Source organism: Podarcis cretensis (assembly GCF_951804945.1).
Source record: "Podarcis cretensis genome assembly, chromosome: 11".
Lineage (NCBI taxonomy): Eukaryota > Metazoa > Chordata > Lepidosauria > Squamata > Lacertidae > Podarcis > Podarcis cretensis.
The window spans coordinates 38,415,937-38,439,240 of record NC_137180.1 but is presented as its reverse complement, the minus strand read 5'-3'; the positions used below and the strand labels follow the sequence as shown (position 1 = coordinate 38,439,240).

The 23,304-nt window shown below is 40.9% G+C and overlaps 1 protein-coding gene across 3 annotated transcripts; it reads left to right on the top strand.

Moving 5' to 3' along the window:
• The first annotated feature begins 711 nt into the window (after positions 1-711).
• On the top strand, positions 712-23,097 carry CDK7 (cyclin dependent kinase 7). Of its 3 annotated transcripts, XM_079995753.1 has the most exons (14): positions 712-876; positions 4,396-4,459; positions 4,846-5,048; positions 12,599-12,658; positions 13,291-13,324; positions 15,256-15,323; positions 16,047-16,115; positions 16,908-17,018; positions 17,526-17,644; positions 18,422-18,521; positions 18,774-18,860; positions 19,074-19,223; positions 21,495-21,642; positions 22,871-23,097. In XM_079995753.1, the coding sequence occupies exons 1-14, from the start codon at positions 838-840 to the stop codon at positions 22,894-22,896; spliced, it is 1,278 nt and encodes a 425-aa protein (XP_079851879.1). In that variant the 5' UTR covers positions 712-837; the 3' UTR covers positions 22,897-23,097. The 3 variants fall into 3 exon arrangements, with proteins under 3 accessions (XP_079851879.1, XP_079851877.1, XP_079851878.1); XM_079995751.1 differs by lacking the exons at positions 712-876; positions 4,396-4,459; positions 4,846-5,048 and adding an exon at positions 10,289-10,480; XM_079995752.1 differs by lacking the exons at positions 712-876; positions 4,396-4,459; positions 4,846-5,048 and adding an exon at positions 11,537-11,559.
• The last annotated feature ends 207 nt before the right edge of the window (positions 23,098-23,304 follow it).

The following is a 23,304-nucleotide window of genomic DNA, read 5'->3' as shown; positions in this document are numbered from 1 at the left end:
CATGATCCCTAGCTAGCAGGAGCAGTGATCAAGGATTGTTATGTACTGGGTTGAATAGGATCCAAACTGCAGCAGTTTGATTGGCCCTAGAACAATAGGATCCAAAAGGCAGCAGCCTGATTGGTCCTAGAACAATAGGATTCAGAATGCAGCAGTCTGATTGGTCCTAGAACAATGCAGCAGTATGATTGGTTGGCAGGAACTACCCAATCATGCTCCAGATAGAAGTGAATCCACAACCTGATTGGCTTACAGTAGAATTCCGGAATTAGCCAATCATGTGCAGCCCATTGTGTAAATAATGTATATAAAGCAGATACCTTGAGGGGACTTTCATTCATTCCTCCTCACCACTGTGAGCTGAATAAAGAGCATGAAATCACTTTGCGACTCTGAGTATATTTCAAGGATGATGGGAATTGTTTCAAAACAGCTGAAGGGCCGAGTTTGAGGAAGCCTGCAGAAGACCATCCTTTCTAGAGAATAGCTTGCCTTGCACTAATGAGATCAATGGACATGGAAAACAAAACACACTCTCCCTGTCCCAGTAGGAACTTTTTACTTATTTTTTTCCTCGGCTGTTAAGGACAAAATGAGACAAAGCGAGTGTCAGGGGCCCGCCCAGGCTTGTCCGCTTGGACTCTGAGCAGTTCAGTAACGCGGCGTGTGACGCCCGGCCTCTTTTCCTTCTCCGGATCCGCTCCGTGCGCTGAGCGTCGCCGCCAAGGCCCCTCCCGTGGGCGGCGCTTCGCTAGGCCGCCGCCCGCTCCTCCTCGAAGCGCCGGCCCCCGTCGGCGCGCACTTTCCCCTGCCTGGGCCGGGCGGCGGGCGGTCACCATGGGCAGCAAGATGGCGGCCGCCAGTAGGGTCGTTCAGGTAAGTCCTTTAAGGCGTTTCTGCCGCAGGAGACCCCGCGGGCGGAGCGGCTTGGCGCACGGCCGGGCCTCGCACCTCTGGGCCAGGCTTCGGCGTCCGGCGGCGGGGAAGAGGGTCCCTGGCCCCGTGGGACTAGCGGAGTCCGGTGCCCTTGGGCGGGCAGGGGGAGAAAGCGCAGGAGGGAAGGCGGTCGAGGGGGGATGCGCTGCCTGCCTGCCGACCTCGGGAGAGGAAGGCGAGAAAGCGGCTCGGCTGGGGCCTCGCCAGCTTGGCGGCTTCGGAGGGAAGAGGCAGCCTTTCCCGGTCGCTTCGCCTGTCCTCCGTCTTTGCTCCCGAGGTGCCATCTCAAAGCCACAGGGTCGCAATGCTGTCCTACGGTGCACCACCGTCTTCCTCATCGCCTCGGGATTGGGTCCTTCTGTATCCTGCAAAGCTGACTCCGGATTAAGTCTCTCTAGGAAATCTCAGCCCTCGTGTCAATGACAAGCCTGTCAACTATAAATAAGAGTTGAGTGAAGTATCAGCCTTTGCAGATCCTTTGGCAAAAGAGGGAGAGGCACTTTATTAAAAAAAATGAAAATAAACTGTTGGACTGGACATATTGACGAGCAGCTTGACCCCGTTTCTGCTCACAGGCAATGCCTTAAAAGATTTATGGCTGGTTTGGTGACTTGGAGAGAAGTGGCTCAGTCCTTTTTTAGTGCTTGGGACAGCGAGCGGGATGGTGATAATAACCAAAATAACTGGCAGTTTCCTGTCCTTTAGCAGTAAGGTGGCTAGAGCACCTTACTTAAATATTTGTACAACTTAGGGTGGAAAAGCAAAAGGTGTATAGGGAAAGGCATTGTTTGGGGTGTGAAATAACTTTTTTCTAACTCTTTCATAATATTGGGACTCAGGTCAGCCCATGAAATTGATCTTTGGCAGTAGAACTAAATATATATATAAACTAATGTGCACAAAGCATTCATTAACTTAGGGAATTCGCTGCCACAAGTTGTGCCAAACTAGACTTGATGCAAAATGTGTCATTATTTGCCACTTATTTTATGCTTTAAATGAAAATAATGCCAGGAGTAGGAGGAGGTGCTTTTCATCAGTACTGCAGCTTGTATTGAAGCTAGATTTAAACCTTTCCATAACTACAGTTCCAACAAAAACCCCATTTTCATATTTGCTATTAGGGTTTTAAAAAAAATGTAAACATTGTTGCTAACAATTCTTTTAGTGCCACTTCTAGTTTGGCTCTGAGATGGTTTTAAAAGGGAATTAGAAAAAGATAGTTTTCCTATCATATTTCTGTCATGTAGTAAAGGTAAAGGTAAAGGTACCCCTGCCCGTACGGGCCAGTCTTGACAGACTCTGGGGTTGTGCGCCCATCTCACTTAAGAGGCCAGGGGCCAGCGCTGTCCGGAGACACTTCCGGGTCACGTGGCCAGCGTGACATCGCTGCTCTGGTGAGCCAGAGCCGCACACGGAAACGCCGTTTACCTTCCCGCTGGTAAGCGGTCCCTATTTATCTACTTGCACCCGGAGGTGCTTTTGAACTGCTAGGTTGGCAGGCGCTGGGACCAAGCAGCGGGAGCGCACCCCGCCGCAGGGATTCGAACCGCCGACCTTTCGATCGGCAAGTCCTAGGCGCTGAGGCTTTAACCCACAGCGCCACCTGCGTCCCCTATTTCTGTCATGTAGGTTTCCCTTATTCCAGCACACTTTACTCTTGCAGAACATAACAAATGATTTACATTTCAGACATCACAGCAGCTATAGACTGCCACTTGTGAGCAACATTCTATGAGAATAGCAAGTGATATACTTCCTGACCACCCCTTAGGTAAACAGTAAACAGAACAAAAAACCCTTTCTTCTCTGCAATAGAAATAATAATGGATAAAGAAACACTTCTGGAGAAATCTGTGCAATTAATTCAAGTATGACCACTGAACCTTGTACTTAGTGCTTGTTAACTATCCATGCAGATAAACCTGCTGCCTCGTGTAGTACAATAGTCCACCAGCTATGTTTCTTTAAAAAAAAAAAAAATTATTAAAAGGCCAATTAGATCACATCAATTCCAAATCACATTAGTTCCAAATTTTACAGACAGATTTTGTTGGGGGTACCCATACTTTGAGCTCTGAAAGGGATCCAAACATCACTCTTGCTGCCGCTTTAATTACACAGTTCTGTCCAGATAGTCTCTTTGTTATTTTCCTCATCTTCTTGTTATCATATATTCCTTTCTTTGTGATCTCTGATAATCTTCACAAGCAGGTTGAAAACAAACATATCCTGTGTGGATTTTACACTCTCCAGGAGCCATATCACATAAAGGACAGACGCCATTTCCACACCTCCGTACAGAACATTCCCACAGTCTGTCTGTTGATTTCCACAGGCCTGCCAGTCTGTCATCAATTTTCTCAGGGGGCCCTGCCAGGTCAAATTCACATTCCGATGACCATGGTCCTCCTCCCCCTCGTCCTCCTGTGGGCAGGCCTGTCTTAACGAATCTCCATTTGTAACTGCGTCACAAAGCTTTCTTTCCATTCCCGATGTTCCCACCAGTCCTCTCTTTGATTAGTAATTCATTTCCACACAGTTCTTAATCTCCTGCTTGTGATTAGTAATTTGCAACAATTCTTTCTCTCTGGGGGGGGGAGGGTTATTAGGTACTCACATAAGACAAAAAAAGAAAAGTTTTTTCCTCCCCCCCCCTTTCCGTTTCGCTCCGACATACCAATCTTTTAATGATGAGTCTTCTCTTGATTTATTGTCCAGCCCGTCGCTCCGCATCACAGAGATCCCATTAATTAGCAATCTTTACTCCCGATCTTCACTTGAAGTATGTGCATTTGCTTCTTTTCCAATTATATATTTCGAGCTGATGCAAACCAGTGTGCGATCAGAGACAGCGTCCGGGAGAACCGACCCCACCCGAGGGCTTCGTGCCTAGTGCCCTCACCCCCTTCTTTTGAATCTGGGGGTGAATTATGGACACAGCAGGCAAGGCAGTGCCCCCCATTCCCTTGGGGAGCAAGGGCGGCTGCATACTCCCATATCAGCCTCTTAATTACCTCGTGTGGGTCGGAGAGATGTTATTGTCGGCCATCTTCCAATGCGCCCCCTGGTGGCCCCCTGTCCACCAGCTATGTTTCATTTGTCTTTGGATAGCATTAGATTGTGAATGAATAAGTGGGTAGTGTTTCTAGAGTTTACATGATAGGTTTTGTTCTTCAACTGCTCCAACATTTCAAATGTAAAAGTTGAACTCTTCATATGTCTTTGTATTTTGCTCCCAAGCAAGCCAGTTTGCATTGTATCCCATTCTACTCAGAAGCCATTGCTGTTGCCAGTGTTCTGTTCCAAAAGGAGTTGGGTTGGGCTCCCCACTAAAATGCCATTTAGCAACAGTGCTTGGTGTATTACACCTTTTCTTTGCAAGAAAATGTGAATATGTATATTGAATTGCTGTCCTGGTTATCTTACATTGCCTTCCATTTACCTGTTTTACTCTAGGTAGTGAAGCCACATACACCCTTAATTAAATTTCCAGACAGAAGAAGTACTCCCAAACCTACAAGTAAGTATCTCTTTTTGTAAATGTATGTTAATTTTATCTAGTAATGTTTAGAAAAAGTTTGCCATAATACCATCCCATCCCAGGCTTGTGCATTTGTAAGTATGTTTTATTGGATTCCATGTGACCTATTTCCATGTAAGAGTGCATAGGATCGCAGCCTTAGTCGCCATATTTCTTTTGCTTAGACTGGAAATTGGTGTTAGCTGACATTTGCTTTTTCTTTGAACATACCATTCCAAAATTCCTTTTCACTTAAATAAAGTTATTTTTGTTGTTTTTTCTGCAACGGAATAACATGGCTATTACTCTGAATGCTTCATGATCTAGGGTTTCCTGAATATTTTTGCTAAAGTAAATGGTTTAGAACCTGTCTCTTGTTCCTTCAGTACAGGAGCCTCTACAGTCAAGAGTGCCTCTGCCTCATGGTTCAGCCTCACAACTCTCTGCAGGAGGTGGGCCATCATCATCTACAAATATTTCATTCTCCAGTAGAATTCAAGGCACACCTGACACTTCAGAATTAGTAAAAACGTTACCTCAAAAGTATAGAAGGAAACCCATGTCGGTGGAAGAGATGGAGTATATCCAAGTAAGGTCCCGGAGATTTCCTACATAATGTATTCTTTGCATTTGTTTTACTGAAATATCTATTATGTTGCCTTTCTTTTATAAATTGGACACAAGGTGGCCATTAAATGAAATAGTTTAAACAGTTCCAAAATAAAAGCCTAGGGCAGTCAATGGGAATGTCTGCAATCTAGTGCTGCGTTGATAAAACAATAACCAGCATTGAAACAGCTCCAACAGACTCATAGCCAAACAATAAAATAAGCATTAGGTGAAAAACCAAACTGCCAAAACCTGGATAATAAGACAGCCTAGTGCCTAGAAAAAATTAGGTCACCAGGTATATCTTTCTTGGGATGAAGTTCCACAGATGGGTGCAACTGCAGAAAGGGATCCTTCTCTCCTAACCTTTTCTAAACTTCACCAATTGGGGCACCCAGAGAAAGTTTCTGATGATAAAAACACAAAAACTCTGCTGGATCAGACTAGAGACCTATGGATAGTCCACAAGAAGTACCTGTTGCCAATAGCTCTTTTTCATTATTGTTTTTCAGCAACTGGTATTCAGAGGCCTGGTACTTCTGTTCCTGTAGATACTGTATATCACAATTATCATAATCATTATCATTATTATTTGTACCCTGCCCATCTGACTGGGTTGCCCCAGCCACTCTGGGCAGCTTCCAACATATATAATAACATGTTTTAATGTTTTCTGTGTTGAAGCTATGACGATCAGTTGCCAGGCCAGTTGATATGGAAGTGGGTGAAACATTGTAGAAGCCTGCTCTTAGACAGCCTAGCTTTAAATGTTTAAAACAGCAGTTTGCATTGTTCCCAGGAACAATCTGAAAGCCACTGTTGATCTTTAGAGCAGGTATATGCTTGCATAACAAGCCATGATCTGCAACCTAGCTGCTGCATTCTGAACCAGTTTAAATTTTCAGAGGCAGCTCCATATATAATTTGTTATGATAATCAGCCCTTTGTGTTACTAAAGCATGGACAACTTGTGTAGGAGAGTGAGTAGCTGGCATAAAGGTACTTAGTGCTATGAAAACAATCTCAGTATGCAGTATCCCTAGCTTCTACATCTAATATCCCTGTAGGAGTGCAACCCCATACAGTACAAGATAGCATCTTCAACTTCAGATAAGATACCACTAGGTATCTTATCTTTAGTCAGCTCCAGTTTATTAGTGCCCACCCAGAGTTAAATACCATCTATGAATCATTTTCATATAATTCTCTTTCAATTAGAAAAGAAAATTAGAAATCATTCTTCCAGAGTTTCTCCCAGAGGTTTAAATCTATGTTATGCCCTATATCCATTGCCCAGTGTCATAGAAACTTTAACTAGCTCATGGTTTGTTTCCCATTCTAGCAATGTTATACATTTTAGACAATAATTTATCCTAATTCCATAGTAACTCTCTTTCAAACTGTGAGCTTTGGTCCAAAATCCATTTTTTAGTCTGTTTTATACAAATCATATAATTGTTGGTACTGTAACCAATCCATAACTTGGCTCCTTACTTCTTCCATTGGTTTCAACCCGGGTTCACTACCTGTGCAGGTGTGGAGAACCTTTATCCTTCCAGATGTCACTGAACTACTCTCATGAATTCCAGCAAGAATAGCACATCACCCAGAACGGTGAAGTTGTAATTCAGCAATGTCTGGAAAGCCAAGTGTTCCCACCACCTATCTTAAAATGGATGTTCGGAACATCAGCTGCTTTGCTTGGACAAAAAGGAGAAATAGCAATGGGTGTCATCTACATTTTGATGACACTTTACTCCAAATCCCACATGACACTCCGGGATTACATGAAATAGTTTCATGTTCAAGATTGCAGTGTTTGGGGGAGGACACTTAGTGCACAACTGTGGGTTGGACCCAAGGGACTCAATTTTATATTGTTTTGAGAAATACAGAAATACAGGCAGGCAGTTAATTTACTGGACTCGTAAATAGTAAGTGGGATATAGCACACTACAGAAAAGTCCAAATGGCAACAGAAAAATTATGTGTGGCTTGCTGTTATTCTGTATATTCCTATCAAGTTAGACATCAGTTACTTTATCCAAATGCAAATTGATATCAGTGCAAGAATTTATTTTTTCTTTCTGTTGAAAGATAAATAACCAATATTTTTTCTTACAGCGTGGAGGTCCAGAATAACGCACAAGACTCCGGTTATCTACTGGTGTACAACAAACACTTATATTCACAACAAAGGCCTTCCTCACTCTCTGAATGTTATAAAAGTCTAAAAGCAAATAGCTTTGTTAAAGGTATTTCATGAGGGATGAGAAGGTAAATACTTCTTCAGAAAGTGGCGGTGTCCTAGAACAGAAGACCATTCTGTTTTGAGTAATTGTGACTCCACTTTATACAACTCTACAATTAAAATTTTATTTTATTTGTTCTACTTAGCAATAATGGTTTTGTTATCTCCTTTGTAGCTGTTGTTGATACACTAAGGAAGAACAGCAAAATCTCGTGATGTTTTCACTGTTCATGTAATGCCTGTCTGGCATGAAGGAAAGCAATATTTGTTTCTTCTCTCCAACAGCATCAATCATGTCCTTTGGGAGAGTTTTTTTAAAGGGTGGCGGATGTGAGAGACAGTATCAAGACAGAACTTGCAGGTGTTAGTGGATGAATTGTATTTATTAAACATCAGTTACATATTATTGCAAACTTATCTGCCTGCTCTTTTGGAAAGAAATACAGGCCTCCATTCTTGACAATTCCACTTGTAGGTACTACTCTCACTCAGCCTGCTTGTCAGATGAAATGTAGTCCAAATATGCAGGAACTCTTTTTAAAATGTATCTCTAAGTTATGCTAATAACTAGAGGTTTTTCTTTTGAAATCTCAAAAGAATAAGAAATTAAAATGTTTGCACCATCTACTCATCAATCAAATTTAGTATTGATACAATCCTTTGGTCTCAAAATGGACTTTGCTCCTGCGATCCTCATCAGTTGTGATGTGAAATGAGGATCTTCTGAAGGCTCAGGTACCCATTTATTTTAATGAAATGAGACGTCTTATCAGTATACATAGTAGTAGCCAGAGATACCCTCCCAACACCAGTGTCACTGTTGCTTAACTAAGGTCAGGCCTACCCAGTTATATGGCTGGGAGCACTACAATCAATCTGATACTCCTGCTGCACTCATGTCGTCCTGACCTTGCTCCTGCTCATCTTTGTGCTTTAGAAACATATAAGTTCAAGCTACTAACATCAGTTAGAGTTGAGGCCTGGAACTCCCCCCCCCTATCTTCCAACCACTCCCAAGTTTGCAAGGATCACTGGAAATGGTTTCTGAGTGGGGGGAGAGGGGCAGGGATTGATAAAGCTGTGTTCTTAAGTGAGAATTCTATAAGTGGAAAGTGTTGGAAGTATAGGGAGATCCAGTTATGTGTAAATTTCATTGTAAAGAGGTTTCCCATCTATTGCATACAGCTTCCAGAGATTGAATCTGGAACTTCTTTAAAATGCAAAGCATACGTGCTACCACTGAACTATAGCACTTCTTAAAAATAAATGCATGAATGAAATCTGCCAAGGAAGGCAATAAACACGCCTTGCAAATAAAATGCTGGTCGCATCCACATTGTAGCAGGATATCTACTTCCCTTTTGATTTCCTGGTCATCATGAAATGACATTTCCGTTTGAACAAAATGGGTTCTGCTCCAACCTACATCAAATTGTGGAATCTAAATGTGATGGGTTGATTACAAATAAAGCTGCAACTGTTAATTTTGAAGTGCTTATTTTGCTCTTTAGTTTATCTACAAAGTGGCCTTAAATAAAAAGCCGCAGGGTATAAATCCTGAAAATAAATAGAGTAATAAATGCATCTTTTGTTTAGAAAGTCCAAATAACAACAACAACAAAACAATCAGGATGTGCATGCCTACTTATTTTTTGGAATTTGCTTCTGAGTAAATAAACTTGTATCACATTGTGCTGCATTTATATTTTCTCAGACTCATTTGTGTGTAACCAAACATGCATTTATTATGTTATCTTTACTGCTGTAGTCAGGTGCAGTGGCTGCCTTGGCACTTGGGAACTTGAAAAGAGGGAGCTGCTGGAGCAAAGTGGTTAAGGTTCACTGGAGTTTGCTCACTCCCCTATAGTTCTCCCTAAACTATGTGTATATACTTGCCAAGTTACGAATGCAATTTATATATGATCCAGTGCAGTGGATTGTGGTCCATGAAAGCTGATGCCATATTAAATACTCCTTTTCAAGCAGGGATGAGAACCTGTGTCTCTCCAGGTGTTGAGTTCGACTTCAGCTCCCACCAGCCTTGGTCAGCATGGCCAATGGGAGTAACAATTGTATCTTGTGAGCCACCTCTGCTTAAAGTGCCACACTTGTTTTTGTTGCAAGACTAACACTGCTAACAACAGGCTTCCTCACCCATCTCTTTTGGGATGGCAGTGACAGCTCTTCCTGGGAAACAGGAATTTAGATGTGTTACGGCAGCCAGAGGACTCTCACAGAAGCAATGAGATGAGTTAACAGGGTGTCCCCCCCCCCCCAACTTTTCATATTACTTGTTACGATAAAACAGCAGACACCTACCACTTCTGAGGGCATCAGGCTAGCTCACCAAGTCAAAGGGCTGGCAATATGATATGCACAGTTGTACATCCAACTGATAAGGTCTGACTGCTGGTTACAACTGCCTCTTCTCTCTGCCCAATGGTAGCACTGGCCCTGCTGCAATCTGAAGGGTGCTTTTGACTAGCAAACCCCCACCTCCCAGCAATATTAACAATGGAATACATTTCTGGCCTGTCCCCAGCTGGTCATCCCCAGTGCCCCTCCCCACCCCAGGGGCACACTTACAATATGGGGATACTGGAGTTCACTGGCAAGGTGCTTTTAAACGTGTACAAAACAGTCACTAGAAATCAAAGCAGGGGGTTCCTCTGCCGCTACCTTTCTTTAGGCAGACGAGCGACGTACAAAGCTGCAGCTTCCCAATGATCAGTTCTGTCGAAACCCCGAATTTCTCCTCTCTCTTTTTTTAATGGACAGCCCTCACTAGCACTCCTGGATGGGCGGAGAAGTTGCGACCCGAGAAGAAAACCACGGATTTTTCTATCCTCGTTACAGCTCTATAAGGGATTTTGCTTGCTCGTCTATCCTTTCCTATCTCTGTGTTGAGAGGCTGTTGTCACGACCGGCGGAAACCTCGGGGGGGGGGCGGAGAGGGAAGCGTCATTTGCCCGCGTGCGTGGCGCATGCGTAGAACGCGGTGGGAAGGCCGGTGGTGTACGGGAGAGGGGGAGGAGCCGGAGTCGCGCTGGTTTCCTGGAGGCGTCGTAAACTTGACGGTTTTTAAATCGCGCTTGGTCGGGATGGACGCCCGCGCGCGTGCGAAGCGCTACGAGAAGTTGGCCTTCCTGGGCGAAGGGCAGGTAAGCCGGACTCGGCTGAGGGGAGGGGTAACGGCCGGCAGCAGCAGCAGCTTCCATAGGGCTCCGGTGGAGGCGAAGGAAAGGCACCACCTGAGGGAGTTTTCAGGGTTAGCCGGGGCGGGAGCTGCGAACGCCCCTCGTTGCTCCCTCCGAATAACGGCGTCGCCTTCAATGCCACCCAGTTAAGCCGTCGCCTGCGCAGAGTTCACCTTTTTTGAGATCGACGGCACGCAGACTTTCGCTCTTTGATAATAATAAAACATGATTTCCGCTCGGCCCGTACGGGCAGGGGTACCTTTACCTTTTTATTTCCACCCCAACCCCACTTGCCCTTCGCCATAAAGGCCCCAGAGGACAGTGATGTAGTTAAAAATACTGTAGTGAAACCGATGTCTAACGCAGTGCCCAAAATACAGCTTAAATAAATAAAAAAAAAGGTCTCGGCTATCAAAGGCCAGGTGCAGTTTCAGCATAAAATGAAAGGTGCATTAAGCACCTCTGCAGAGGGGAGGAAATTCCACAGTTTGGGGGCAGTCACGAAGAATCCGCTTTCCAGGGCTGCAAAAAAGCTTGAGAGCAGAGAAACTATTAAAAGCTGCCCCCTCTCCCTCCTAATATATAAAGTTGCAAGCCCTAACTCCACATACCTGGGAATAAGCCCCGTTTAATTTAAGAGGGGTTACTTCTGAGTATACATGACTGGGGTAGTGCCATGGGTGTATTTGTGTGGAAAGCATCTGGAGATGGGCAATAGGCATTTCCCCCCCCCCCCCCCCCCCCGAGACTTGAAGGTTGTTTGCTCATTCCAGTTTCCCAGGTTTGTATTTCAGAAACCTAAAGCACCTGCTGGACTGGAGACAGCACTCATTCGAAAGAAAAATATCTGTTCCACAAGAAGCCTCTGTCAAAGCATTTTCAATGTGGAGTCAATGGCTTAGCACTAGAAATATTGGCTGTTCACAAAAAAATAAAGGGATGGGTAGTTGACTGGCTGCTCCCAAAATTGACTTTGATCTGTCCTTTGATGTCATGAAGGCTTAGGGCAGCAGCAAAATGACCTAAAAGAACCTGCTAGGTATGTTTGTGTAAGCAGTTTGTTGCTCTGATCAAATCTACTTACAGCCAGACCTTTTTCTCATCCAGCTTTGGACAGAGAAAAGTGTTTTCCTAGCCACCCAATTGTTCTCCAATGGTCAAACCTGACTTACAATGGAGAATAAATTTTTGAAGTGCAAGGTTTGTACCTTTTCATACTTTAGCCAGAAAATAGCATATGTCTGCTGTATCACTGATATCTCTGTTTAATGCTATTGCTTGACCATCTGGTTAGTAAACTTTTCCAAAATGGAGTTTGAAGGTTGGTGACTAGAGAAACAGTGGACAGTTGCAAAGTAACCAACAAGGAAGTAGGAGGTCTGCATTTTGCAGCTAGCTGGAGCGAGAAGGTAATGATGGGGAGAGAGACTCAAAAGTAGTGTCTGATTTTTTTTGGGTGCTGATGTTACAGGCTGCTGGAGCTGGCTGTCTAGGTTCTACCTGCTCCTCTATATACAAAATTATATTTGAAATTAAATTGGGAAATCAAACCCTGTAGTGCAGCCACTGAACTTACTTCTTAATAGGGATATAACAATGTAATGCTTTCCTGCTTCGTAGAAAGCCTTCCAGTATAGGACATGTTCATTATGTGGGTAGATTGTCATATGTGACATTCTTACATGTGGAATTCTCACATTTATGTACTTTGAGGTTTGTACTGATGTTTGAAACAGCTTTGCTGGGGGTTGGACCAGATGACCCTAGTGGTTCTTCCAACTCTAGAATTCTAGGATTATGTAATTATGCTGTATCTCTGGAAATTTATCAGTTAATTTCCCTTAGTTACTAGTACTGACCAGGTGAGAATGACATTAGAGGGAATGCATAGCATTTCTTGAGTTAAAGGTGTTCAACATTGTTCAACATTTTTACTGTTTTTATTGTGATCATTTGTATTTATTATAGCATGCCTCAAGATATTTTATAGAAAAGAAGACTAAACACTTTCTAAACAAAAAGCAAGGCTGCTGCTATATAATTAGAAAACTGATTTTTAAGATGTGCTCTTTTTCTCTTTAGTTTGCTACAGTTTATAAAGCAAGAGACAAGAATACAAATCAAATTGTTGCTATTAAAAAGGTGAGTTAGATTTATTAACCTGACAGCATACCCAAACCATGATTTGTGCTGACCATAGCTTGGAATCCTAGCCACATTGACAATTTTTTTTTATTTATTAAGCAACTCATAAATTGTTCATTGATATATTCAATTGCATTAACCAGGGCTGGTCTGCCCAATAGGCTGACTGAGGCAGTCACCACAGGCAGTGGAATCCTAAGCAGTAATGCCTTGCAGGTGCTACGCTTACCCCTGCTGCTACTGGAGAAACAAGAAGGTGCAGCAGCAGCTTCCAGTGAAATCTCACAAAATTATTGTGAGCTCTTGTCACCACTGCTTCTCTTCACCACTCCAGGTGGTGGTAGGCAGCCTGCCTACTGCCACTGGAGAAGTAAGGAGAAACAGCTTCAGCTTCTGGATTCTGACCATGCATTTTGTCTGAGCATGTTTTATGTAATTGTGCAGAGCTTTAGTAACCTAGAGCAAGTAAAAGCACACTTAAATAAACCTCTAAGAAATTACTTCCAAGTAAAAATACATAGACTGAGCTGTCAGTCAGTTTAGATACTTATAGAACAACAGAATGTAGCTTTTGACCTTCCTTTGGTAATGAGAAATATTGTCTTAATTAAACCATTTTCTTATTTTAGATCAAACTTGGGCATAGATCAGAAGCTAAAGATGGTAAGTTTTTGAAATACACATATATAAATGAATTATTTTGCATATGCTAGAATATTGCTACCATGCTGGTAAATGACTTGCTGTTCTTTTCAATTTTGAGTGGAAGAGATAACAAATGAGATCCATGTAATTCTTTGTTTTGAAGTAGACCAGTGGCATAATATCTATACTCCACTGGTCTTTGGTGATTTAGATAGAAAACATTCACATTTTTTCCCTTTAGTGTTCTTGTTTTATTTTTATCCATGGACATAATTTTAAGCAGTGACATGATTTGCCTAGAAAATTTTGAATTGAAAAAAATTCTGATATCCTAGTGAGTGATCTAATTTAACATGCTTATTTTACCTGTAGTTAGTCAACAGATCTAAAGAAAAAAGAAGAAAAACTGCCAAGCTTGCCTAATACTACATTTGTAATTGGCATCTGTTCATTGTTTCTAATGAACGTAAAATTAAAGCCCTGGAAATTTTCCTGTTCCGTATCACTGATTTCAAGTTGAATGTATTCCATCAGTTAAGCAAGCTTATATTCATTTTAATTTATTATTTATATTCTGTCCTTTTATTAAAATAACAACTAAATATTTTACAATTAAAATATTTAGTTATTTGTTTAATTTATAGTTTATCCTTCCTCCTAAGAGAACCCAGTATAGTAAAACAGTACATCATCACAAGAACAGAGCAACCTCAATATAAAATATCATTTGTAAAAACATTTAGATGCCAGTGCTAAGATTTCATGTAGGGCATCTTGGAAACATGTTACTTTTTAAAATCTAGCCTATTTTTCTAAGTGCTTACAGTCATTTGATTAACAAGAAGAGAATGACAATGCCAAGAGATAGTTCCACGGTCACAGCACTACTGCTGAAAAGGCCCTTTCTCTTACTCACATCCACCTGATTTTATGTATGGATGGAACAGAAAGTGTGGCTTCCAGGAGTTATCTCAGAGGCTGGACAGTTTCACATGTGAGCAGGCAGGTCCTAAAATAACCTGGTACCAAGCTGTTTAGAACTTCAATGGTGACTACCAGCACTTTAAATTGAGCCTGTAAGTAAATGTTGAAATGAAATAAGATTGGAACATGACTACAATGGCAGACAGTAGTCTAGCAGCAGACAGTAGTCTAGCAGTTCCATCTTTTCAGGAACTGCTTCTAGCAAGGCAGTCCTCTTCATTCCTACCACCTGCATATCCAAGCAAATCAAGGGACCAAGACATACCCCAACCCACACATTGGAAAGCAATCTGTTTAGACATACTAAACTGTTAGAGCATACTAAATCGTTTGGGTGATGCTGGGCGACATAGTGAAGAACAGTGACTAAAATACCTTGGTCCTGATCCATTGTAAGTTCTTGCTTAGCTATTGTTGAAGCAAGAAAGATGTGAATTAGCCTCTCCTTTTGTCCATGCCATTGCTTTCCTCCCTAGTATAGAAACACTGACATTTAAGGGAAAGTTTTATGACATCAGAAAAAGTACCTCAATCTTGTTTTAACTACAATAAACTGAGCATCTTCATTCAGGATGTGAGGGAATGGGAATTACATTGATCCGAAATACTTTCATTGCCTAGAATATTTGAAGCTGTGTTCTGGAGCTTGAATCGTATCAGAAATATTCACCAATTTGAAATAAAATAGTAGCAGTCTCTTGTCCACAAAATGTTATGCTTAGTCTTCATGAACATTATTCCCAAGGTACAGAGACCTGCTCACCTGAGCTAGGTGATTTCAGGATTTGAATCTCTAACCTCATAGGCAAAACTAGCAGGTATGTGGCATAAATAATTGTGGCAAAAGTACCAATCCCTGCTCTCTCTCACCCAGGATTACTTTGAGCCACTAGTACCACCAAATTCATACACTGCTAAGGGTGTACAGTTCTATTGTTATCATCATGATTCTTATTTCAATTCAGGTATAAACAGAACAGCCCTTAGAGAAATAAAGCTACTGCAGGAGCTTAGCCATCCAAATATTATAGGGGTAAGTACAAAGTGCTGTTTGAAGGGAATATTTCTGTATTAACAATATTTAAATACTATCCAATAACAAAGTCCTCTGGTTGGTTTATAATAGTGAAACAAAACAATAACCAATAAAAGTGAAGCAGAGAATAAAATCAGTTTAACAAACTCTCAGCAACACCCAGATATGATAGATACATAGATGAGAGTTTAAACGGCCTTGGAAAATAAGTGTTTAAATTTGAGGCCCTCTTTATACCAGAGACCCAGGTCAAATTCCCCTTGCCCTTTGAACTTCTCTCTGATTGGCCATGCCTAAAAGTTAAGACTCATAAACTATCCTTTTTTCAGGCATTAGGAGTTTCTGTTGCTATGCAACACAAAAACGTGCCAGATTCAAGAAGTACTGAAAACTGGCTGCAAGGGAAGAATCAGGAGTACACTTCTGATTTTTCTTCCTTTTTAGGATTGGGTTGATGTTTCGAGACATGGCTTGAACTTTTCTGAGCATGGTATCATAGGACTTCAGGCCTGGGAAAGATGGGTGTGGTTTGCCCCAAAACAGCCTGGCAGGCCTAGTTAAGCAAATTAAAAAGGTGGTGAGACTCAGTCACTCTGCATTGCCTGGAGTGCTGTAAGCCTGCCAGGGCCCATTAGAGAGGATACCTTGACCAGTGTGTGCACACACATTGCATTAAGGACATACTATCACATCAATAATTTGAGTGTATTTCTCTTCCAGCTTCTTGATGCATTTGGACACAAATCTAACATTAGTCTAGTATTTGATTTTATGGAAACTGATCTAGAGGTAAGATTGCCATTAACTGGCTACTGACTTAATTTTGCGGCCGATGATTAAGCTTTTGCTTTGTTTATATATTGAAACCAAAAGTCCTGGGGGAAAGTTGTAAGAGTTGGAGAAGAGACATGGAGGAAGGGGGTGGTAAAAGAGAACAACAGAGAAGGCAGAACAGTATGACTCTTCTTTGCATCTATTTTTAGACTGTAAGCCCCTTGGGGTTGGAATCATCTCTCATTCTTTCCAAAGAGTTGTGCAGATAGGTGGCGCTGTATCAATACTTTTTAGCATAAGCAGAATAACAGGTTTTATGCATAAATAACTCATATGGTAGCTTTTGTGTATCTGCTAGAGAAAGCAGGCATACACACATTTTCAGCAGCTAAAGAGTAATACAGACTTCATTTGAAGGGAAATAATTGTAATTGCTTAGGATGCCACCCACTTAAAGGAATTCTCATTACTAGTGAGAAAACATAAGAATATTAGATTCAAAGTTCACAGAGAATTTGGACAATTTGGTCAGAGTTCAGAACAGGAAGTTGCTATAATCAATACTTCATATAGGTCTAACAATGTATATAGTGAAAATACTGAAAGTGAGGGCATTACCAATCACATTATGATAATCAATAATAGCATTTCTGGGTCAGAGAGAGTGATTTATCTAAGGCTTGCTAATTGATGTTTTGTTATTGGGGACATTGTGTACCCCAACAGATACATCTGTGTGATTTTTCTGGGGGTTTTTTTTAAGCATTAAGCTTCTGCAATTTGTAAAATGCAATATATATTTTACAGGTTATAATAAAGGATACTAGTCTTGTGTTGACACCTTCTCATATCAAAGCGTACATGCTGATGACACTTCAAGGTTTAGAATATTTACATGAACACTGGATCCTTCATAGGGTAAGGAACTCTAGGAACAAAAAGAACAGACTTTAAGACAATGAGAAATGGCTCCCATTAAGGTGTTTGAGATGGAAATGTGATTCTCCATGTAAATTATCTCAGTCTTAACAACAACAACAACAAAATGTTTCTTGGTCCCTTTTGATATTTTTTTTAATGCCCCAAAATCTGAGGTTTCAAACTGGCATATAAAAAAAGACAGAATAAGTAGTTGGGCTATTTTAGCTTTTAATAGGTATCGGCAATTTGTGTGCAACATTAAAAAAAAATGAATCCAACTTCCAAAGCCTTCTGATTCTCAGAGGCACAAATGGATATAAATGGTACAGTCTAATTTTCCATAGTCTGATCAGCCATTGTAGTTTCTATCTAGTGCCTCAGTTCTATGCAATCCTATTGTCACTGCTTTCAGAAGCATATTTCTGGTTAAGGTGAACCTTTGATCACAAAGCAAAATATTTAAGTATTCTCAGCGATGGCATATTCATGTGTTTCCCCTTTAAGGATCTTAAACCAAATAACCTGTTGATAGATGAAAATGGAGTTTTGAAACTGGCTGACTTTGGTTTGGCAAAATCTTTTGGAAGTCCTAACAGAGTTTACACACACCAAGTAGTAACAAGGTAAGAGAGAGATCCCTCAAGGTACACATCTGGCCTATAGGTATGACAACTTCATCTGCTTGCCCAATCACTATGTGTACATGAAGATAGGAACTTGAATAAGACAGCCAGGGTGTTGCAGAGTTTAGAGTATCACATGAGGACTGGAAGACCCTGGTTCAAAAACCACACTCTGTGACATGAAGCTCAGTTATTCTAGGCCCAGGGGTCAGCAAACGTTTTCAGCAGGGGACCGGTCCACTGTCCCTCAGACCTTGTGGGGAGCCAGACTATATTTTTTGGGGGGGGGGAATGAATGAATTCTTATGCACCACAAATAACCCAGAGATGCATTTCTACACATTCTACTCATGTAAAAAAACCGCTGATTCCTGGACCGTCCATGGGCCAGATTTAGAATGCGATTGGGCCGGATCCGGCCCCCAGGCCTTAGTTTGCCTACCCATGTTTAGGCCAGTAAGATAGGTTAGGTAATCCTACCTAACCTATCTCACAGGTTTGTTGTGAGGATAAAGTGGGGAGGGCTATGTACACCCCCTTCAAATATTAATTGCATCCACTTTTGAATGCCAGTAAATTGTTCAGTATTAACTTAAACAGCTATTTTGTCACCTTTGTTGAAGGAAAAAAAGATTAGATTTGCACCATTTTCTTACAGAAAGAACAAGATAAGATGTAAATCTTTAGGCACAAAATAGGATAGTGTTTGTACTGAAGGAACTGTGCACACCTCATAAATGGAGGAGGGAATGCAGCATGTCTTAATTTGTTTTTCAGGTGGTATCGAGCTCCTGAGCTACTGTTTGGTGCTAGAATGTATGGTGTAGGCGTGGATATGTGGGCAGTGGGCTGCATATTGGCTGAATTGCTTCTAAGGGTAAGCTCTCAGTACAGCTGTCAAATGAAATTTTATTCTGCTCTTGCACAAATGGTTTATCTTCTGGCACTTTTACATGTGGGAGGAGTGCTGGAAATACAATCTTTGTTCTGGGAACCTTCATGTTTGCTTTAAACTGATCCAATGCCATTTGGTTACCAGAAAAGTTCAAAGATTTTAGGGCTGAATTTCTTTTTTGTAGGAGTTCAGAACAAACCAATCTTGAAAGCCACTGTATTCATCTTTCTATAGGTTCCATTTTTGCCAGGAGACTCTGACCTGGATCAGCTCACAAAGATATTTGAAACCTTGGGTACTCCAACAGAGGAGCAGTGGCCTGTAAGTTTTTGAGTTAACAACCTTGTAACAAAAGCTGGCAGGGAGAATTGGTGGAAACTTGATTGTTTTGACTTGCTGGCCTGTTTGACTAGCTTTATACTTAATGTGTGTTTACAGGTGAGAGGACCATTAATGACTTTTAACTATTCATTATGTGGGTGCTGACTTTTCTGTGCTATATTTCTTTCTCCTCCCCCTCCCCCACCTCAATAGGGTATGACCAATCTTCCAGATTATGTGACTTTTAAAAGTTTCCCTGGAATGCCACTTCATCACATCTTCAGTGCTGCTGGTGATGATTTGCTAGAACTGCTGCAAGGCTTATTTACATTTAATCCTTCTACTAGGGTCACAGCTACTCAGGTATTTAAATTTAAATTTCTAACCATTAGCTTAAAACTGTTTCTGTCAGTATTTAGTAAAAATAAGTTCTGCACAAGTCTCAAGCAGAATTGCTTTATGTAATGGAGTGTATAGTTCTTCCAGGGGCACCTCCACAGATTTTTATTGTGATATTTTAGCAGTGAGTTCCTAAACAGGTTTGGATCTAGACAACCATTTCAGCTCTGTTTCTGATGTCAACTATCTTTCAATTTGTGTTCTGATACCTGCTTCATGAAGTAGAAAAATGGATTACATCATTTGAGATGAAAAATACAGCTGTCAGAGGACTGCTCTGAAAGTCTGAATTCAGACTGGGATGCTCACCAAATAGCTTTACCCAGTTTCAGGGGGGAAGAGAAGAGCCACCCTTGGCATTTGACCAGTGCCACCAATCCCATTGCTCCTATAACAGACTAACCAAAACAACTAAGCAGTAAAATGGGGAAGAGAGAGTGAGCTGGGCCTGAATATTTTAGTTGGTGGCAAGAAGCAGCAGCCTGTTTGACCTGTCAATATTTAGTGGCCAAGAAGTATTTCCTTTTTTAAAAAAAAAACTTGTTTTTATTAAATATTTTCTTGGGTTACAAAAGTATATACAGCGTTTCTGCTTTCAGTTCATAAAGTTCTTTCTACAGGTCATTTCTATTCAATGTGAGACGCTAATGTAATAGTATAAAGTTGGAGGAGAAGAGAGGTGGAGGAAAGTTGTTCCCTATGGCTCAGACAGCAAGCAAAAAAGGAGGAACAGGGTGCCTAGCCAGCAACTTCACCGCTTGTGAAGCTGAGGCCCACAATGAGAACCAATACGTTAATTGGCCCAGAGTGTCTGTGGCAGAATGGACATCTTCCACAGCAGTCTTATCATTCTAGTTCTCTGAACCTATTCAAGTTTACCTCATAGTAAATTAAGTGGGACTTAATTCCAAGTACATAGTTTTGCAACTTGGGGAGGCATGTATTTTGAGCTCTTTGTTGCTTTTTAAAAACTCTTACTGAAACAAAGGGCTGAAGCAGCCCTCTTTCCTGAGCCACGGATTGAGAGCTGCATATGAGAAATGTGTTTCTAATTGCTTGTACCTTTTTATTATTTGAACCTGTAATTATTCATTGTGGATGTTCCTTCTGGTCTTAATTTCCCTGGTTACTTAATTGCAAGTGTTTCTTGGTACAGACCAGTGATGTGGAAACTTGTTCAGTACTACAAGCCACATCAAAAAGCAAAGTAAGACTTTTTAGTTGTGCATAATTACCATAACTTGGCTATAATTTGAAGGCAAAGCATAGCAAAGCAAAAGATGGTGATCCTATTACATTTATGTTACAGTCTACTGCATATCCCATAAAGTTAATCCTTGAATATTTTTTGCTGCAGTTCAAAAGCTATTTGCAAACACAAATATTAATTGGGAAACCATGGGAAGAGAGGGAAGTAGCTGGATGAGATGTCAGGACTGCAGAAATTTTATTCAGAATGTACATGCAATCCATATGTTCTAGTGCTATACAATTTGCTTCATCCAAAAGGAGTTTATTTAAGCATTAACTGCACTATAAAAATGTGTTTTGCCTAGATGCAACACAGAGAATTATTTGAGGGCAAATATAGGTTCCAGTCAGATACAAACCATGCAAATATTGATTATATTATAAGAGAAAGTTCACAACTGAAAAACATTAAGCCCAGGGCTATGTGTACTCCACTCTGGGGTAGGGAAGTTGAGAAATTGCATATGCAATCTAAATTATGTGCCAAAAAACTAAATTTTTCAACATGAGCCATTTTGCATTTGCTATTTTGCATAATTCTGGTTTGAGAGAGAGGTCAGTGAATTTCTGCTTTCAACCACTGTATATCTTATTCAGCATTCCTCTGACTTTCAGCATGTATTGCTTTCAAAAATAATCAGAATGATAGTATATGCACAGCCCTGGCTGTGCCCACATTTAAGAAAAAGTGTCCTTTGTAAGAACACAACACACACATGCACACAGAATCTTGCAGGGGGAAACCTGCACAGAACTGATATTGTGAGGAACCATAGACAGCCTCAGTGACCATAGATGCTATCCATCACCACCACCACCACCACTGCCACTCCTCACGCTCTTTTCCCCCCACCACACAAAATATTACTAATTAGCCAAGAAAGCTACATATTATAAACTTATGTACAGATCTTACAGAAATAGTGTCATTTCTAAATACAGTAGTGTCATTTTTTATTGTTATCTCATTCTGTTCTCTTGAAGGCACTAAAACAGAAGTATTTTAGCAATCGGCCAGCACCAACACCTGGAAGCCAGTTGCCAAGACCCAATTGCCCTGCAGAAGTCTTGAAAGAGCAACAAAACCCAGCTCCAAATTTGAAAAGGAAAAGACTGGATGGAATAGATCAAGGTAGCAACATTTTTAAATAGTCTCTTCCGATGTTAAGTGTAGAATTTAAACACTTATCATATGTCCAGATATGATTTCTCACTATATCCTTTCCTTTGCCTGCTAAAAACATTTTTAATCATGCCTACCCAGAAAAGCTGGTGTGAATTTTAATATTTTTTAAGTATTTTAATTTCTTGTATGCTGTAAAGTATTGGTCCCCTCACCCGATTTTATGATTCTATCTTTTGTGTACTACTTTGAGGTTTTTTACAGTCAAGTGATGTATAAAATTTAGATTTATTTATTTCACAATGTAACATTTAATTTGCTAGCTTGGGCCTAGAAACACTGGCCTAGAACATCAGTATGCATACCCTAGCTGACTTAAGCCATTCTAACCAAAGGGTTGCAATGTTGTAGGATTGCTCACACCAACTTTTGCACTTAATATTGCAATAATATTTCGGGGGATGGGAGTGTGACTAGCTAATCATTATGAGATCAGGAGCGTTTCAGTCTTGCATTCTTTCACTTCATTTTGATACAGATTTTCTTTATTTTTTATTTTTTCCCTTTGAAACTAACTATGGTTTAATGTTTGTACGCATGTAACACTAACAACTGTTGATTCCCCAAAGGGAGAGAATGTGTTTATGATATGTCAAGCATGATTTAGAAGATCAGGTGTTCTTACATCTGCTTGAGATGCAACAATTGTTCTGCCATTGTAAGCAGGGAAGTCTAGGCTTCGCAAATCCTTGTGAAGTGCACCTAACATGGGCAGGTGTCTAAGTGGAGGACGTCAGCTATGCTATTTTCAAATGAGACTTTTTGGTGAATGATGCTTCAAGAACCTGGCAAAAGCCCAGAGATTCTTCCTTATCTGTTCCAGTCCCGAAACCTATAACCTTTGCTGGCAGATGGTTACAGAACTGAGAAGAGCAGAGAAGTATCATGGACAGGAAGCAGACTGTATTGGAGACACAGTAGGGCCACTGGAGACACAGCTAGCTTGATTTTTTACTTGCTGAAGCAGTATTCTTTCTCTACCCACCCACAGTTGAAATGGAAATGGACAGTAGAGTTTGTTCTCCATATGCTAGCCCACATTTTGACACTAATTAAAACTATGTAGTTGTGATAAAAGTTTGAAATAGGTTAGGCACAAGCAATCTTACTATTGATGTAAGACATAAGAGAAAGAAAGACAAACTGATGTGCATTAAACTTACCTCTCTCTTCCCAGGGTTACCCAAAAAATTGGTGTTTTGACTACTGTGGAAACAGGGATATTGAATATTTCTGCTGCTATGAAGTCTGAAAAGATCAAATAATGTGAAAACTCAAAAGTCACAATATGGATTAAAGCGTAATTTGTAAATGTAAACATGTAAAATGTGTGTAGTGTTAAACTCTAAAAACCATGTATTTTTATTGCTTTGCTTTTTTAAAAAATAAAAAGTTAAAGACTCATTGGTTAATAATATATAATAGGTGGGATATGGGAACTTGGCATATGGTACTGATGAATGAGACCTTGTGCTAGAAATGCCCCGGAGGCTGGAATCCCAGATGCAGAGATTGGAAGTCTCAGTATGGATGAATCTTTGTTTCCCCAGTATCTGCTCTAGACAAAGAAAAAACAACCACCAAAATGTGTAGGAATCTCATTCCTTTTAC

What these genes read in the sequence shown, in the direction of transcription:
- CDK7 (XM_079995753.1), top strand. Translation starts at nt 838, where the DNA reads ATGGGCAGCAAGATGGCGGCCGCCAGTAGGGTCGTTCAG. An exon ending in TAGATCAGAAGCTAAAGATG is followed by an intron (nt 13,325 to 15,255) that starts GTAAGTTTTTGA and finishes ATTTCAATTCAG; the next exon opens with GTATAAACAGAACAGCCCTT. An exon ending in GCCATCCAAATATTATAGGG is followed by an intron (nt 15,324 to 16,046) that starts GTAAGTACAAAG and finishes TTTCTCTTCCAG; the next exon opens with CTTCTTGATGCATTTGGACA.